The sequence below is a fragment of the Geotrypetes seraphini genome, chromosome 2 (genome assembly GCF_902459505.1).
Source record: "Geotrypetes seraphini chromosome 2, aGeoSer1.1, whole genome shotgun sequence".
Taxonomy (NCBI): domain Eukaryota; kingdom Metazoa; phylum Chordata; class Amphibia; order Gymnophiona; family Dermophiidae; genus Geotrypetes; species Geotrypetes seraphini.
Window position 1 is genome coordinate 233,587,244 of NC_047085.1, and position 16,693 is coordinate 233,603,936.

General features: G+C 42.2%; 1 protein-coding gene across 1 annotated transcript in view; it reads left to right on the forward strand.

Moving 5' to 3' along the window:
- Positions 1 to 16,693, forward strand: part of GUCY2C (guanylate cyclase 2C) — a 203,328-nt gene that overhangs the window by 81,815 nt on the left and 104,820 nt on the right. The window contains exons 9-11 of the mRNA XM_033932825.1: positions 5,583 to 5,668; positions 9,856 to 9,967; positions 14,826 to 14,913. Coding sequence (XP_033788716.1) covers positions 5,583 to 5,668; positions 9,856 to 9,967; positions 14,826 to 14,913 — 286 coding nt within the window. The remainder of the gene's footprint in view (positions 1 to 5,582; positions 5,669 to 9,855; positions 9,968 to 14,825; positions 14,914 to 16,693) is intronic.

A 16,693-nucleotide genomic window follows, 5' to 3' on the forward strand; every position in this document is an offset into this window, starting at 1 on the left:
GCTTACAACAAGGCAATGTTCCTACAGCTTGGAAAAAATCGACCATACGACCAGTTCTTAAGGATCAAAAAATTGGCCCCGATATAAAATCTAATTATAGACCAATAGCCAATATTCCATACCTAGCAAAAATAACGGAAAAAATCGTGTATAATCAATTATTAGAATACATTGAAAAAACTAATGTCCTGCATCCAAATCAAACAGGATTTAGACAAAATCACTCTACTGAATATTCTTTGATAGGTTTGACCACAACAATTTTGTACCATTTAGATCACCATTCTTCGGTTGTCTTGATCTCATTAGACTTATCCTCTGCCTTCGATACCATCGACCATACTCTTTTAATTCATAGGCTTCAGTCCATCGGCATAACTGATCAAGTTTTAAACTGGTTCAAATCTTATTTCCATAATCGTTCGTCCAAGGTCTTTTTTAATAACACCACCTCCAATAGTTTCTCAGCACCATATGGTATACCACAAGGATCAATACTTTCTCCAATACTATTTAACATATTTCTTGCTCCACTTTTGACCTTATGTCAATCTATTGGATTTTCTGTATACGCCTATGCCGATGACATTCAAATATTACACCCAATTGACCCTAATAACACACAAGAAATAACAGCAATAAATGAGAAATTGGATCAAATTCACCATTGGCTTGATGTTAATAAGCTATCTCTAAATATCCTTAAAACCAACGTTATGCTCTTTCCTTGGAAAGATTGTAGCACACTAATCTTCCCAATTTCTATTAATCATACACCTCTGCAGATACGCCAAAATATTAAGATCCTAGGTATAACTTTTGACACTAAATTATCATACCACGATCACATAAGTAACGTGGTTAAATCTACTTTTTTTAGATTACGCCAAATTCGTTCTGTTGCAAAATTCTTATGTGCAAAATCTTTAAATACTCTAATACATTCCCTAATTATTTCCAAACTAGATTATTTTAATGCTTTATTTATGGGCCTATCCCAAAAAGAAATCAGACGCCTTCAAATTATACAGAACGCTTCCATAAAAATAATTCATAAAGCAAATTAATTCGACCATGTCACACCTTTACTTAAGGAATCCCACTGGCTTCCCGTCGCACATCGTATTTTATATAAAATCTGTTTGCTTACTTTCAAATCACTAATGTCTCAAACCCCAGCTTTCATTTTCAGAGTGTTAATTCCATATATAACTACAAGAACACTGAGATCTCAGGATCAACATCTATTGGCTATTCCCTCATTGAAAGTTATTAACACTAGACGGCTTACTATTTTTTCAGTGACCGCCCCACAATCTTGGAATAATCTCCCTCTCTATATTAGAGAAGAAAAGAACTTAACTAAATTCAAGACTAAGCTTAAAAGTTTTCTTTTCAATGACGTTTTTAGTTAATAAATGACTTTACATTCCTTCTTAACCTTATATCTTTTTATTTGTACTTTACTCCCTTCCTTTTGTTGTAATCCTGAAATATAGAATTTGATACAGAATGTAACCCTTTAAATATATATTTCCTAGTGTTTCATGATTGTAAGTTTTTGTAATTATGTAATATTATTTGTCTATGTAATAATTATCCCAAGTTTTTATTTATTCATTTATGTTTGTACATCGCCTAGAATGTAGAATAGGCGATTAATCAAATTGCATAATAAACTTGATAAACTTGATAAACATCACACATGAGTACCTAGGAAAAGGCAGCATTTTACATATTGCAGTGAGCAGTACATCAATACACCCATTGTAAAACTAAACAAGCCAGACAAGCACAGATTAATCCTACACCGTCAATCCTAACAGAAAACCATGTCTTTCGAACACACAGAACACAGAAAACACCTTCGCCTAGTATGGAATATGTCATCACAAACTAACCCCTCCCCCTTTTACAAAACTGTAGTGTGGATTTTAGCCACGGTGGTAACAGCCCTGACGCTCATAGAATTCTGAGCATCAGAGCTGCTACCACCACGGCTGGCGCTAAAAAACGCTCCACAGTTTTGTAAAAGGGGGGATAAAATAGAAATAGCTCAGGGGTGCCCAAACTTTTTGGGCTTGCGAGCTACTTTAAAATGACCAAGTCAAAATGATCTACCAACAATAAAATTAAAAAACACAAAGCACACTATATGCTGAGAAAATGTTAATTATCATTCCTATTCTGTTTTTTTTTCAAAGAGGTCAAGGCAGATGACTCTATGCATTGTCACCTCAGTAACAACCATACATAAATAGACAAATATACCCCCCATCCTTTTTATTAAACCACAATAGCAGTTTTTAGCACAGGGAACTGCGCTAAATGCCCAGCGCTGCTCTCGACGCTCATAGGCTCCCTGTGCTAAAAAACACTATTGCGATTTAGTAAAAGGGGGCCATAGTGCAAAATATAGACAGCATATATAAATTCAGACACATTTTGATCACTAAATTTAAAATAAAATCATTTTTCCTACCTTGTCTAGTGATTTCATGAGTCTCTGGTTGCACTTTCATCTTCTGACTGCATCCAATCTTTCTTCCCTTCTTTCAGCCTGTATGCTTCCTCTCCTCCAGACCTCATTCCCTTCTCTAACTTTTTCTTCCTCTCTCCCTGCCCTTTCTTTCTTTTTTCTCTCTTGATGCCCCTTTCTTTCTTTCTCCCTACCCTCCACAAAGCCACTGCTGCCACCATCGGGGGAAACAGGCCCCAAAGCCACCGCTGCAACCATCGGGGGAAACAGGCCCCAAAGCCACCGCTGCGGCTGCCCCAAGCTCTCTCTGCTTCCACCGACGTCAATTCTGCCATCGGAGAGGAAGTTCCGCCCAGCCAGGCAGCGATTGGCTGGCCCAAACTTCCTCTCCGACTGCAGTCTTAGGGCGGGTGCACAGCCGGGGCGGACCGCCCCCCCCCTTGGTAGGACACTGAAGATGTGGCAGCGGCTCCTCTCACGAATCCCCACCTGCGTCGGAAGGGGATCTTGAGAGGAGCCGCCGCTGCATCTTTTAACTTTAAAATACAGGCCGCCGCCGCTTCCTCTCACCTCCTCCCGCCCTCGAGTGAGCAACAGAGGAAAGCGTATGAGCGACGCCACTGAAAATAGTGAGCGATCGCTCATGCGCTTACCTTAGAGCAGTGGTCTCAAACTCAAACCCTTTGCGGGGCCACATTTTAGATTTGTAGGTACTTGGAGGACCGCAGAAAAAAATAGTTAATGTCTTATTAACGAAATGACAATTTTGCATGAGGTTAAACTCTTTATAGTTTATAAAACTTTCCTTTAACAGTTTTACCTTATGCAAAATTGTCATTTCTTTAATAAGACATTAACTATTTTTTCTGCGGCCCCTCCAAGTACTCTATTTTTTCTGCAGCACTCACATTTAAAGTTTAATATCTTTTCTTTCTCAAAACTGGCACATTTCTATTACTAAATTGAAAATAAAATAATTTTCCTACCTTTGTTTGGTAATTTCATCAGTCTCTGGTTGCACTTTATTCTTCTGACTGTGCATCCAATATTTCTTCTCTTCTTTCAGCCTTCTGTATGCTTCCTCTCCTCCAGACCTCATTCCCTCCCCCAACTTTTTCTTTCTTTTTCTATGTCTGTCTTTCTCTGATTCCGTGTCCCATTTTTTGCTTTGTTTCTGGCTCCTTGTCCCCCCCCCTTCTTTCTTTTTTCCTTCTGGCTCCCTGCCCCCCCTTCTTTCTTTCTTCCTTCCTGCCCTCCCCCATGCCACTGCCGCCGGGGAATAGGCGGCTGCTGCTGCCATCGGGAACAGGCCGAGATCTCCACGGGGCCGACCAACTCTCGCCGTCCGACGTCAATTCTAACGTCTGAAAGGACGTTCCGGGCAACCAGGCAGCGATTGGCTAGCCAGAACGTCCTCTCGACGTCAGAATTGAGGTCGGGTGGCGAGAGAAGCAGGGAGATTAAAGAGCATGGTGCCGGCGGTGAGAAGGGAAGGGAAGCAGTTGGGCACCCCTGCTCTAGACGAGCCGCACTAGGAAGAACAGTGGAGGGTGACCAGCTGTGCGGACCGCACCCCCCCTTGGTATGCCACTGGAGCAGCAGCGTGTCTGGCCGGCTCATTCCATTCAAAGCCGCGGGTGGCGGCTCCTTGCGAGATCCGCGCCTGCGTCTGAAGCCTCTCTGATGTTGTGATGTCAGAGAGGCTTACTATGCAGGAGCGAATAGCACAAGGAGCCGCCAACCCACGGCTTTGAACGGAACGAACCGGCCAGACCCGCTGCTGCTCCAAAAGGAAGGAATTATCCAGTCCAGACCGCGGGCAGCAAATAAAACTTGGAGAGCCACATGCGGGCCGCGTGTTTGAGACAGCTGCCTTAGAGGGAACACTGCCTAGGACCCTGGGGGAGCCCGGGCCCCCTGTCAGCTCCGTGCCCCTGAATGCAGGACTGGTAGTACTGCCCTGATGGCGGCCCTGCATACAGCATATCCTCTGTATTTTTCCTCCCTTTCCCCTGTTATACATCTTCTCTATTTTGTGCTCTCATCCAGAACCTCTTGTCTCTTTCTATGCTTTCCATGTAAAACTCTTCTCCTTCTTCCCCCTCCATGCAGGATTTCCTCTCTCACCTTCCTCCACCCCAGCCATCCAGGATCTCTCCACTCTCTCTACCTGTCCTGCAGCATTTCCTCTCCTCTTTCTCTCTACCTGCCCCCACTCTTTGCCCCAGCATGCAGGATCTCCTCTCTGTCCCCCCCCAACCTTCACCTAGTCTCACTCACTCGCTCATATCTCCCCCAATCCTTACCCAGTCACATTGTCTCTCTCATATCCCCTTCCCCAGCCTTCATCCAGTCTCACTCACTCACTCTCATATCCCCCATCCCCAGCCTTTACCTCTCCATATTATCTCTCTTTCATATCCCTCCTTTCCAGCCTTTACCCAGTTTCATATTTATTCTCTCTCTCTCTCTCATATCCCCCCTCCCCACCCTTCACCCAGTCTTATATTCTGTCTCTTGCCACAAACTTCCTTCACGTTAATTTTTTCCTGTAGCGCAGTTCAGCTCACTGTTGTAAGCTTGAGCCACGCGGTACAGGAAGTTCAGTACTCTCATGGTTTCAAGTCTTATGTTCTTATGTAAAATCTTGTTCATGCGCATGCCTCCGTCCTGTGAATGTTCCCTTGCATTTAAGTGCTAAGCCAGGTGCGCTAAAATGATAGAACTCCACTTCACAACCAACTTGCACTTACACAAGTAATTGTAACAGTCATGCGCATAAGTGTTAGTATTCTAGAACTTACATTTGCAATAGGCTTTTAACTTTAAGTGCCATGTTATAGAATAAGGGGATTATGGGGGATTCTGTAATAGGGCACTCAAAGTTAGGTACCAGGATGATGCACACTAAGCATGAAATCTGTAAATACAGTTCTGTATGAAATTGACTTTTATAAAATAATAGCCCAAGTCAGTGGTTTTTAAACCCCCCAGGCCCCCCCCCACCTTAAACTGTACTGAAAACAGCATCTAGAAACTCTTATGTAAGACATTTATCTCAGTGTGACACTCTGGTATTCACTAAACATATTTCTGTTCTCAGGATTCTGGGGCCCTGTGATCCTTGATGATTTTGGAGACCGGGTCATGAATCTGACCCTCCTGTATACCACTGAGCAAACAAATAAGGTAAAGGCATTCTGTCTGGAGCTGAATTCCAAAGCAAACACCTTTAACTTAAAAACAATATCCAAGTAGGTGACATAGATTCATTAAAAAAACGTGTGGAAGCATGACATACTCATTTGCTTGATAACAGGGGCTAGCTAAAATGCAGATTGCAATCTATGAGGAAGCGGAAGGTGAGAAACATGGGGAAAGAAGAGAACAAGGGGAGTTGGGTTGACAGTGAAAGAGGAGGACAATATCTTTGGGTCTATCTGGAGTGCCTCTCTCTATCTGACATAGGGACATGATGACTGGCTCTGCTGTGACATACCAAAGTTCTGACCTATGTATGCCAGGATTCTTTCATTATAGTTGGGTGGACATCTGTGCTCTACAAACATTCTACCATGCCTATTATGATGCATACAATACAATTTTTATTTGTATATTGCCAATACCTCTTCGAAGTTCACAGCGGTGTCATAATCTGACTAAAGCACCTGTATGAAGGTACAAAAAGGAAAAAATAATAATAACAAAAATTATCAAAATAAAACAGTAGTTAAAGTTAGATCAGTTTGTAGCAATCAACCTTTCCAGATAAATTAACAAATTAAAATAAAAACCAAAAAATAAGAAAATAATAATTTGTATTCTGTTATAATATGCTAATTACATCATGTTATTTCTATTATTAGGATTAACTTTGCATATCTCCAGTTGTTGTACTATACTGTCATATGGTCACCTTACTATTGTTAGAATGTTACTATACCTGATATACTGCCATTGGTGGATCTCTTCCTTTAGGCAGTTAATAAATCTTAATAAATAAATCAATAACATCACCTTCATAAATATTATCTGTGTTTTCCCCACTTTCCCTAGGATTGGTAGCATGGAATCTTGAGTACTATTTGGGTTTCTGCCAGCTACTTGTGATCTGGATTGACTACTGTAGAAACAGGATACTGAGCTATATAGATCATTGGTCTGACCTAGTATGGCTGTTTTTATGTCCTTAGAATAGGCTACAGCTTTTTATATGTTTGCTTTCACATTTGGTCACTAGGTGTTGCTATAGTTAACAGCATCAAACTCTGTTCACGTTGGGTTGCGGCTTCTGTCAGCTTCAAGGACAGGGACCTGGCTAAGATGACAAATAACATGCTAGTTTACTGCTTTCAATGCAACCAATAGGATGCCAGCTTGCATCCCAAAACTTTTACTTTTTTTCTTGATAAAGTAGTGTGTTTGCAGTGTTAACTCAATATATATAGATAGATAGAGATGGGGCTGGGGGTATGCTTAGCGTCAGTAACCTGGCTTCCACCCCAGACACAAGGACCAGTGCTCCCTGGAGGGCCACTATAAAATGACAACAGAGGAAAACAGGATAAGAAACTATTCACCAACAGTTCACAGTTCCAGACTTTATTATCCAGTTCAAATTGCACTGGTTCTGGTTGCAGCCACACAGGCTTCCACTGATTTCAGGATGCACTTAATTCAAACACAGTTCACTTTTATAGCAACTTCTTTCATCAGTCAAAAGGAAAAATAAAAATATTCCCCTTTAATATTCCTCTTTTCCACAGTCCAGCTGCCATGCTTTACTCGGTCTCTGCAGCTTTCATGTTCTAAGAACCTATATCCAGGAACCTCTGAGGCCCAGGGCTGGCCCTGGGGCCTCCCTGCTCTAGCCCCTCGCTTCCCAGGCTTGGCACAACTACTGTGTTTTAGCTAAGTGTTTGTTCAAGAAGCTTTTCCCACATGACTCCCTGAATTACAGATTCCCCACTGACCTGTCATAACACTCTGGAGAGTGGGGAACTGAACCACCCTTTGATCTGATGGTCTAAGATCCCACCCAATTGTTCCCTTCATCAGGTATATAGAATGTTAGGTTACTTAACTAACTTAAGGCGTCTTCCCCTTTCACGTTAGTCAGCCATGTCCATCCCCCCCCCCCCCCCCCCCACACACACTATGCTTTACCTGCACATAGGGATTCTGGATTTATTTCTGTTACTAACAAAACATCACATTCAAACCTCAACCATTCACTCCTTAAGAACTCTTTCATAAGGACATACCAGTTTTTTACAATACTTTAGACCAGTGTTTTTCAACCGCTGTTCCGCGGCACACTAGTGTGCCGCGAGATGTTGCCTGGTGTGCCGCAGGGCCGCCGGGCCCGGAGCTGACAGGGGGCCCGAGGCAGGGGCGCCAGTAGCTCGCCAAGGCAAAGTGAGTCGATCACCCAGGACTCACTTTGTCTTGGCGATCTAATCTATGGAGCCGATAAGTCTTCTTCTCCCCGACGTCAATTCTACAGTCGGAGAGGAAGTTCGGGCCAGCTAATCGCTGCCTGGCTGGGCGGAACTTCCTCTCCGATTGTAGAATTGACGTCAGGGAGAGCATGCGTCGGCGTCGGCTTTGGGGCCTGTTATCCATTGGTGGGTCCTGTTCCCCGATGGCAGCGGCAGTGGCTTGGGGAACGGCAGGGAGAAAGAAAGAAAGGGGGCAGGCAGGGAAACAGAAGGAAAGAAGAGAAACAGAAAAAAAGAAAGAAAGGTCAGGGAGAGAGGAAGAAAAAGTTGGGGGAGGGAATGAGGTGTGGAGGAGAGAAAGCATACAGGCTGATAGAAGGGAAGAAAGATTGGATGCACAGTCAGAAGAAGAAAGTGCAACCAGAAATCACCAGACAAGGTAGGAAAAATGATTTTATTTTAAATTTAGCAAAGTGGAGGCAGTATTACCACAGTTTTCAAAGGAATTTGCCCAAATAACTTAATAGTTAACTGGGTAAATTCCCAGAGATGAAAACTTCCCTTCACTTACTATGCACAGTTCTGAATTTATATCTGCTGTCTATATTTTACAATATGGTCACCTTTTACTAAACCGCAATAGTGGTTTTTAGCGCAGGGAGCCTATGAGCGTCAAGAGCAGCGCTGGGCATTCAGCGCAGCTCCCTGCGCTAAAAACTGCTATTGTGGTTTAATAAAAAGGATGGAGGGTATATTTGTCTATTTTTGTATGCTATAAAAACCAAATACAGAGAGAGACTGAGAGCTGTTGACGAAGAGCTACGTGTGTGTCTTTCTTCGATTCCAGCCAGAATATCAGCTTTGTGTTCAGCCAAACAGGCCCAGGTTTCGCACTGAATAAAGTATTTTATAATTTTTATTTCATAATAAAGTAATTATAAAATACTTTCTTTGTGTTTATTTGATTCCTATTCAAGAGAATTACTTTATATATAGTCAATATAGGCAGAGAGTTAAATTTTTTAACATTTTCTAATGGTGGTGTGCCTCGTGATTTTTTTCATGAAACAAGTGTGCCTTTGCCCAAAAAAGGTTGAAAAACACTGCTTTAGACCATCAACTGTTATACAATAAACTTACATTCCCCCCCCCACACACACACAATACCTTTCTGACTCAAGCTTAATTCAGACATACATTCTAGTGCTTCTGGGCTCTACTCCATTTCATTTCTCTCAGAAGCATCTTCTTCTATCTCCATAAAGGATTCTTCACCCTCTGAAACAGGGTACCTACTTTCCTTCTAAGCAACTTTTGGCTGGTTCTACTCAAAGAGTCCCTTCCTCCCAGCTAACTTCTGCCTGGGAAGTAAAGTTCTGTCAGCATGTGTTTTGGGGTAGAAGGTTTGCAAGGTGAAGGCAGTGAGGCTGAGTTTGTAGCCTTTCGTTCCCTGCCCTGTGATGATCTCTGTTGTGAGTTCCCAGCTGGGCAATTTTCAGTTGTAATCTGAACTGAACACATCCTGCCTTCCAGTCCCACCCCTTTCGTTAACCTTTGCCATGTCAGATTCTCTGACTTGCGATTTAACCTGAGAGCTATCAGGGGATTTATAAAAGGAATTATAGGGGACTGCAGCAGGAATTCTGTTCTTCTCTGCCATACCCTCTCTGTTCTGCCCTGCCTGTCTGACCTTGGCACTAGGAACAGAGTTAATGGGCAGGTTCCTTGGCTTAGGAATAGGTACCTTTTCTTTAGTAGCTAAGTTTAGACTAGGCTTTGAGCCAATGACAGGGGCTTCCATATGTATGTGTATATGTGTCCCTTAAGTTCTGAAGGCTATAAAAATGTATTATATTATTTGTAACCTGGGGCACCACAATGATAATTTGACTGTGAAACTTAAGGCTAGAGTGACTAACTTTTGCAATTCCCCAGTACACAACATTGCTTCGGTTTGATACCAGCACTAATGAGACGATTGTTTTGGAGGACAAACCCAACTTCTTTTGGAAAAACCACAAGCTGCCCAGTGACCGTCCTCAAACTGGTGAGTTCTAGCAGTGACACAGTTTCATAAGCAGTCCCTGTGAGAGTGGGACTGGGGCTTCATCTTTTTCCTCTGGGCACCTTCCCAAAAAATGAATGATTACAGGTATATCATCATTATTAATCCAATGCCCTGGTTCTCCTCTCAGTCTTAGTTTTGTGTGTTTAACTGTCAGCTGAATAATTTAAGTATTATTGTCCTAATGCTAGACCAGGGGTCTCCAAAGTCCCTTCTCGAGGGCCGAATCCAGTCAGGTTTTCGGGATTTCCCCAATGAATATGCATTGAAAGCAGTACATGCACATAGATCTCATGCATATTCATTGGGGAAATCCCAAAAACCTGACTGGATTCGGCCCTCGAGGAGAGACTTTGGAGACCCCTGTGCTAGACACTAAGGCAGGGGTAGGCAATTCCGGTCCTCAAGAGTCGGAGTCAGGTCAGGTTTTCAGGATATCCACAATAAATATGCATGAGATGTATTTGCATCTCAAGGAGGCAGTGCATGTAAATCCATCTCATACATATTCATTGTGGATATCCTGAAAACCTGACCTGGCTCCGGCTCTTGAGGACCGGAATTGCCTTCTCTTGCACTAAGGGCTCCTTTTACGAAGCAGTGTTATAGGTTTTATCACGCGTGATTTTTAATCATGCGCTAACCCCCGCGCTAGCCGAAAAACTACTGCCTGCTCAAGAGGAGGCAGTAGCGGCTAGCGCGACCGACAGTTTAGCGCGCGCTATTACGCGCATTAAACCGCTAACACGGCTTTATAAAAGGAGCCCTAACTGCAGTATTTCAGAAAAGAGAGAAAGAGATGAGGGAACAGGCATCCCTTTCCTCCCCCTCCTTACCAACCCCATAAAAGGTCACTAATAGAAGGCAAGCTAAAAGCTGTGCACATTACAACACCAGTATTGGAGCTTTCATTATAGTCTTAACCCATGACAAAATATTATAACACCTCTCTAAGGCCCCCTTTTATCAAACTGCGTTGGGGCTTTTATCACTGATTGCTGTAGTAAAAGCTCTAATGCTCATAGAATTCCAATGAGTGTCAAGAGCTTTAACCGCAGCGACCAGCAATAACCAAAAAAAAAAAAAAAGTCCTTTACGCAGTTTTATAAAAGGGGGCCTAAATTAGTAATATCTCTCAGAATGTAAGACCATGCAATCAGTGGCGTACATAGGGTATGTGGCACCCAGGGCCCATCATTTTTTGACACCCCCCATGTAAAAAAATATTTTTTGTAATAACCATGAAACAGAATAAATGGTCAGAATAGAAACAGGCAGTGAAAATTTTATTTTATTGAACCTCATATATGTAACCATTATTCCAAACATAACATAACATAAATTATGTCTGAATTGTCATGACATCAGAAGTACATATGGAGTAATTGCAGGTGATGCTTGGGACAGTTCTGATTGTGTTAGTTCGGTTTTATGTGTTTTTTGAATAGAAGGGTTTTTATTTCTTTTTTGAAGGTTTTGTAGTCTGTGGTCGAGGTCAATAGGTTGTAGAGTTGGGGGGTCGAGTGTTGCAGCTCGAATGGCTAGGAGGTTGTCGAACAGTTTTTTTTTCTTTTGATGTTTTTAGTTGTGTGAATGGTGCGTGAGTTCTCCTATGTCTGGTTGAGGTGGATTGAATTATTTAACTGAAGAAATTAGTTACCCCCGCCCCCCCCCATTCCACACACATTAATTCTCTTCCATTTTTGTTCCCATTATAAAAAACACTGATAAGTTCCCAGAAAAAAAATACATTAAAATAAGAAGTGAAAACAAAGGCCCCTACAGATGAGAACATAACATAAGAATAGCCTAACTGGGTCAGACCAATGGTCCATCATGCCCAGTAGCCCATTCTCATGGTAGCCAATCCAGGTCACTAGTACCTGGTCAAAACCCAAAGAGTAGCAACATTTCATGCTACCGATCCAGGGCAAGCAGACGCTTCCCCCATGTTTGGACAAATTCTTCTAGGAATTTGTCCAAACCTTTCTTAAAACCAGCTACGCTATCTGCTTTTACCATAACTTCTGGCCACTTCATTTTTAAGCTTAGATCTTTCCTTCCAAACAGAGACCTTGCTAGATGCAAATACAGCACAAGATAACTTCACAAGGACTTAGCTGTGCAGGAAATGTGAATCTCCTCATACACCTACCATATAGTGCAAAAATGTGCAAAGGTCTGTTTTTTTTTTCTCCGATCACTACATAGCCTAATGCCACACAAGCAGCGCTGTTACAAACATATTCTGAAGGTCAATGCTAAGGTTAACAAAGTTTCCTTCCTAGGACCACAAAGAGATACTGACAAATCACTGGAAGAATCCCAAAACAACTACCCAGGCACAACACCCAAAGATCCACTCAGTGTGTGTGAACCAGTTGAGTGGAGTGGACTTACTGGGGGGTGAAAATGGGCCCGGAGTTTGCTCAGCAGAATTTCCCAGACCACCTCTTCCTCTCAACACACTGACACTCTGCCACCACCACCACCATAGGAACACCTCACTGGGTAGGCCAGCAATGCTATAAACTTTATAAAACACGTTATTATATTTTCTTATAAAGCACATATTTTAACTGAACTTTCTGACATCCTCAGCCTTCCCATTCACAAAAATAGAAGGAAGAAAAGTTCCCATTTCCTGCTGTCTCATGTCCCCAGCCTATACAATATTTTTCTTCTGCAGACCCTTCAAAAGTCTGACCAAATCATCGTTTCACTTGCATTATAAAGTACTGAAGATGACATCTCTCCCCAATCCCAAGTCCTAAAGTCTAAGACAGTAGCGCAAATTAGTGCTGCCCGATTCAGGAAAAAAAATTTTGATTCGATTCAGCCTATTGAATTGGTTTTTCGATTTGATTTTCCTGCCCAATTGGATATTTTTTTTTCAAACATCCTGGTGGGTTTATTTTATAGCTTTTTCATCCCCCTTTAGCTTCTCCTAACCACACTGGCGCTGTGGTGTAAATAAAATAAAGAAACAAAAAGGACTTTTTCTCTCTCTGTTAAATCCAAGCTCACGTTTGTGGTCTAACATCAGCTCTGGCAGGATAGAAAGCTCGCTATTGACAGAGATAATCTGTTTTGATAATCTACCACTAAAATGCATACAGGCTAAAGTGCCAGTAAACGGTTCAGCGACGGCATTAAAGTTTTGAGAATCTGGTTCGTCATTAAATGTAATTCCCAGTCTTAATACATTAATGAAGGCAATGCAACTTATCTATCTTACTATTAGAACAATCCTAACCCTTAATTTCCCAGCCCCCCCCACCCCTCCCTGGAGACCTGGATCCCGTCTATTAAAATAAAACAATATACCTTTCAATTCTCTCATTGAACTTCTTTTTCTAATTGAATGTAACTCTCCCATATGTCATTGAACTTTGCCCATCGATTTGTTATTAAGGCCGACAATCTATATTTCTCACAGACTAATTCCAGACATTCCCTCATATCTTTTAATGTTGGTACATCTCGCATGCGCCATTGTTGAGCCTATGTCAATCTGGCGTCTATAAATGCCAAATCCAAAAGTTTAAATTGAGAAGATGTTAAGCCTTCTATTTTTATTCCCAACAGTGCCATTTTAGCATTCAACTTAAGTGGAGTCTGGATTAATCTACTCAGATAGTCAAATACTTGTACCCAAAACCTCTGTACCTTTTAATGATGAATATGTGTTGAAGCGTAATAGAAATCCTTTAATAATGGGATAGATAAGTTGTATTATCTTAATTTGCATTTGTTTATTAAGATTGTGAATTACATTCCTTGTTGATTTGTTTTGTGATGAGATCATTCTATTAGATTAAAAACTATTAAATAAAGAATTTTTTTTAAAAAAGAGAATCTGGTTCATTAGTGAATCGCATCTACAGGCACATATGTCCCACTCTGCCCTTAACCATGCCCACTTAGGGCTAGATTTATGAACCTGTCCGATTGGGCTCGATCCGGGCAGGTCCAATGAATTCTCCAAAGCTCAATATGTAGATGGGGGCGATCGGAGGAACGCCCCCATCTGCCTGATCAGATCGATGTAAAGTGGCATGCCCAGACCATTTGTAGATGGTCTGAGCATGCGCTGGACCTCCAGGTTAAAACCACGGGCTTGCACTGCGGGGAAGGGTGGGAGAGTTGGGGCAGGCAGGCGATCAGGGCAGTTCGGGGCAGGCAGCAGTTGGGGCAGGCAGGAGAAGAGCATCGGGGCGGAAGGCAGAAGAGATTCGGGGCAGCAGAGATCAGGGCTTCAGAGAGTCAGAAAGACGTTTTCGACTGGTCCCCAGCAGTCACTTCTTCAGCTGATCGGCCAGCCCAGTCGGATGTGAAATTTTGTGTTGTGAATCGCATTCCTGCCTACTTTGCATGCGTTTTACCTCATTTGCATGCACGGATTCGAAGCGGATCGCAGGAGAGGTAAGTGAATCAGGCCGGAGGGAAATTTGCTCGTAAAGGGATCGCAAACCAATCGGTACACGATCAGTTTTCTTTGTAAATCTAGCCCTTAAGCATAAGGTGCCATTAGATGTCCCAGTGTAGATGTGATATTGACTGTAGAAGTGTCCTGGCGCTTACTTTTTTAAATGAGTTTTTAATTGGGTTTAAACAATGCTGTCAATTACTGCGCCGATTAAAGCCTATTAAAAGAATTAAGTTAGGCAGCGGTACAGTGCCAACCACTGCCTAACTTAGGGCATCATTTATTGAATATGGCCCTCAATGTACATTGTGGTATAACCATAAACAAGAAACAATGTAGTCTAGGAGGCATACTTTAATCTCTGGCATCTGCTGTCTTCATTAAAAATGATTGTCTGTTTTCCTCCTTCAGAATCGAGCTCTCACATCCTCACCATTGCAGTCTTCACGCTGACTGGTACTGTGATGCTTGCCATTATAGTCACCCTCCTGGTACTCAGGTAAAAAGTTATTACCTTTACCTCAAACGTCCGAGGCTAAAAGACAGGTTTGTTCAAAGGTTCCAAGGGCCCAAGCCTGAGCATTAGAATTATACAGGCTCTTTTACTAAAAGATATTAAGCCCTAATGCCCGTTTAGCATGTGAAAAAATGCTTATGATATTTTGATAGTTCGCATCCGCTAATCTTGCATTATTTTTTTTTTTTTAAATTGTGATTTGAACATGTGACACCATTGCTGGTTGCTGTACACTGGTTGCCAGTACAGGCGCTAATTTTGTTTAAATTAGCTTACTTGTTATTTAAGGTATTACAGGGTGAGTTTAAAGGGTGGAGCCCAAGAGGACGTGATTGAATTGGAAGAGGAGTACTGAGGTCATAATATTTTTTGACCATGATGTTTCCATCTTTTAGAGCAGTGGTTTCCACACCTGTCCTGGGGGACCCCCAGCCAGTCAGGTTTTCAAGATATCCCTAATGAATATACATGAGAGAGATTTGCGTACCTGTCACTTCCATTATATGCAAATCTCTCTCATGCATATTCATTAGGGATATCTTGAAAACCTGACTGGCTGGGGGTCCCCCAGGACAGGTTTGGGAACCACTGTTTTAGAGGAATGAAATATATGAGCTTATTTGAGCCTACTTTTGTTTATCATGCTGTATTGGCATGGAATAGTCTTCCTTTATCAGTTAGGTCATATTCTTCTTATGAAATATTTCATAAGGGTCTTACAACTGAAATGTTTCAGAAATTTTTAATTTGATTTTATTGATTGAGTTATGACTGCTGTTGTCATTTAGATTTGACTGTTGTAAACCATTTTGGACCCAGTTTGGGGGATAATAACTGTATAGAAAAATCATATTAAATTAGATTTTATTTTTTTAAAGTATTTTTAGAAAGGGATGTAGCATGGGCGTGAAAGTATTATCTAGGTAGCATGCTTTGATTAGAATACGCTAACTGGATAATGCAGAGATAACACAGGAATACTTCACACCTCCTAAATAGACTCCTGCATTTATTTTCTGTAAGACCCATGTGCTCAGGGCAGGATTAATTCATTGAAGGCCCCTAGGCACACAAGTACACTGGGCCCCCTGCCCCGCCCCGCCCCACTCCACCATGCGGAAACAGGAAGCTGTGTCAGAGGGAAGCTTTGGGCAAACAGCACCACTTGCACAATTACAGTTCCCGTTGCCTTTCTTACCCGCGTTGCTTGCTTGTCTTACTTTCTGTCGATTGGGGGGGGGCTGCGTTGCTGATCGGGGTGGGACCCGCATTGCCAATCGGGGGGGCCTGCATTGCCGATTGTTGCTGGAGGCGTCCATCACCGTTTGGAAAAAACAATGTTGGTGCTCTCCTTCATCGGGCCCCCCTGACCATTTCGGGCCCTAGGCATGTGCCTACTTGGCCTCTTGGTTAATCCTGCCCTGCATGTGCTAATGGAAAAATCAGAACCCCTTTTACAAAGCCTAGTTTCACATCCCAGCACTGCAAATGCACCGAAACCCATAGGAATTGAACGGGCTGTGGTGAATTTGCTGTAGGAGAATCACTACCATGGCTTTTTTTTAAAAGGGCCCCTTATTGCAGGTTGCCAAAAAAAAATCCCTAAATACTGCCACATTAAATACTAAATACTAAAAAATCCCTAAATACTGCCACAAGGGCTTAGCCTGTAAGAAACTTTCATGTTAAAAACATGTGAGCCTCAGATTTTAACATTTTGTAGTAAAGGGTCCCATGAGTCGATTCTCTTTCATTTGAAAAG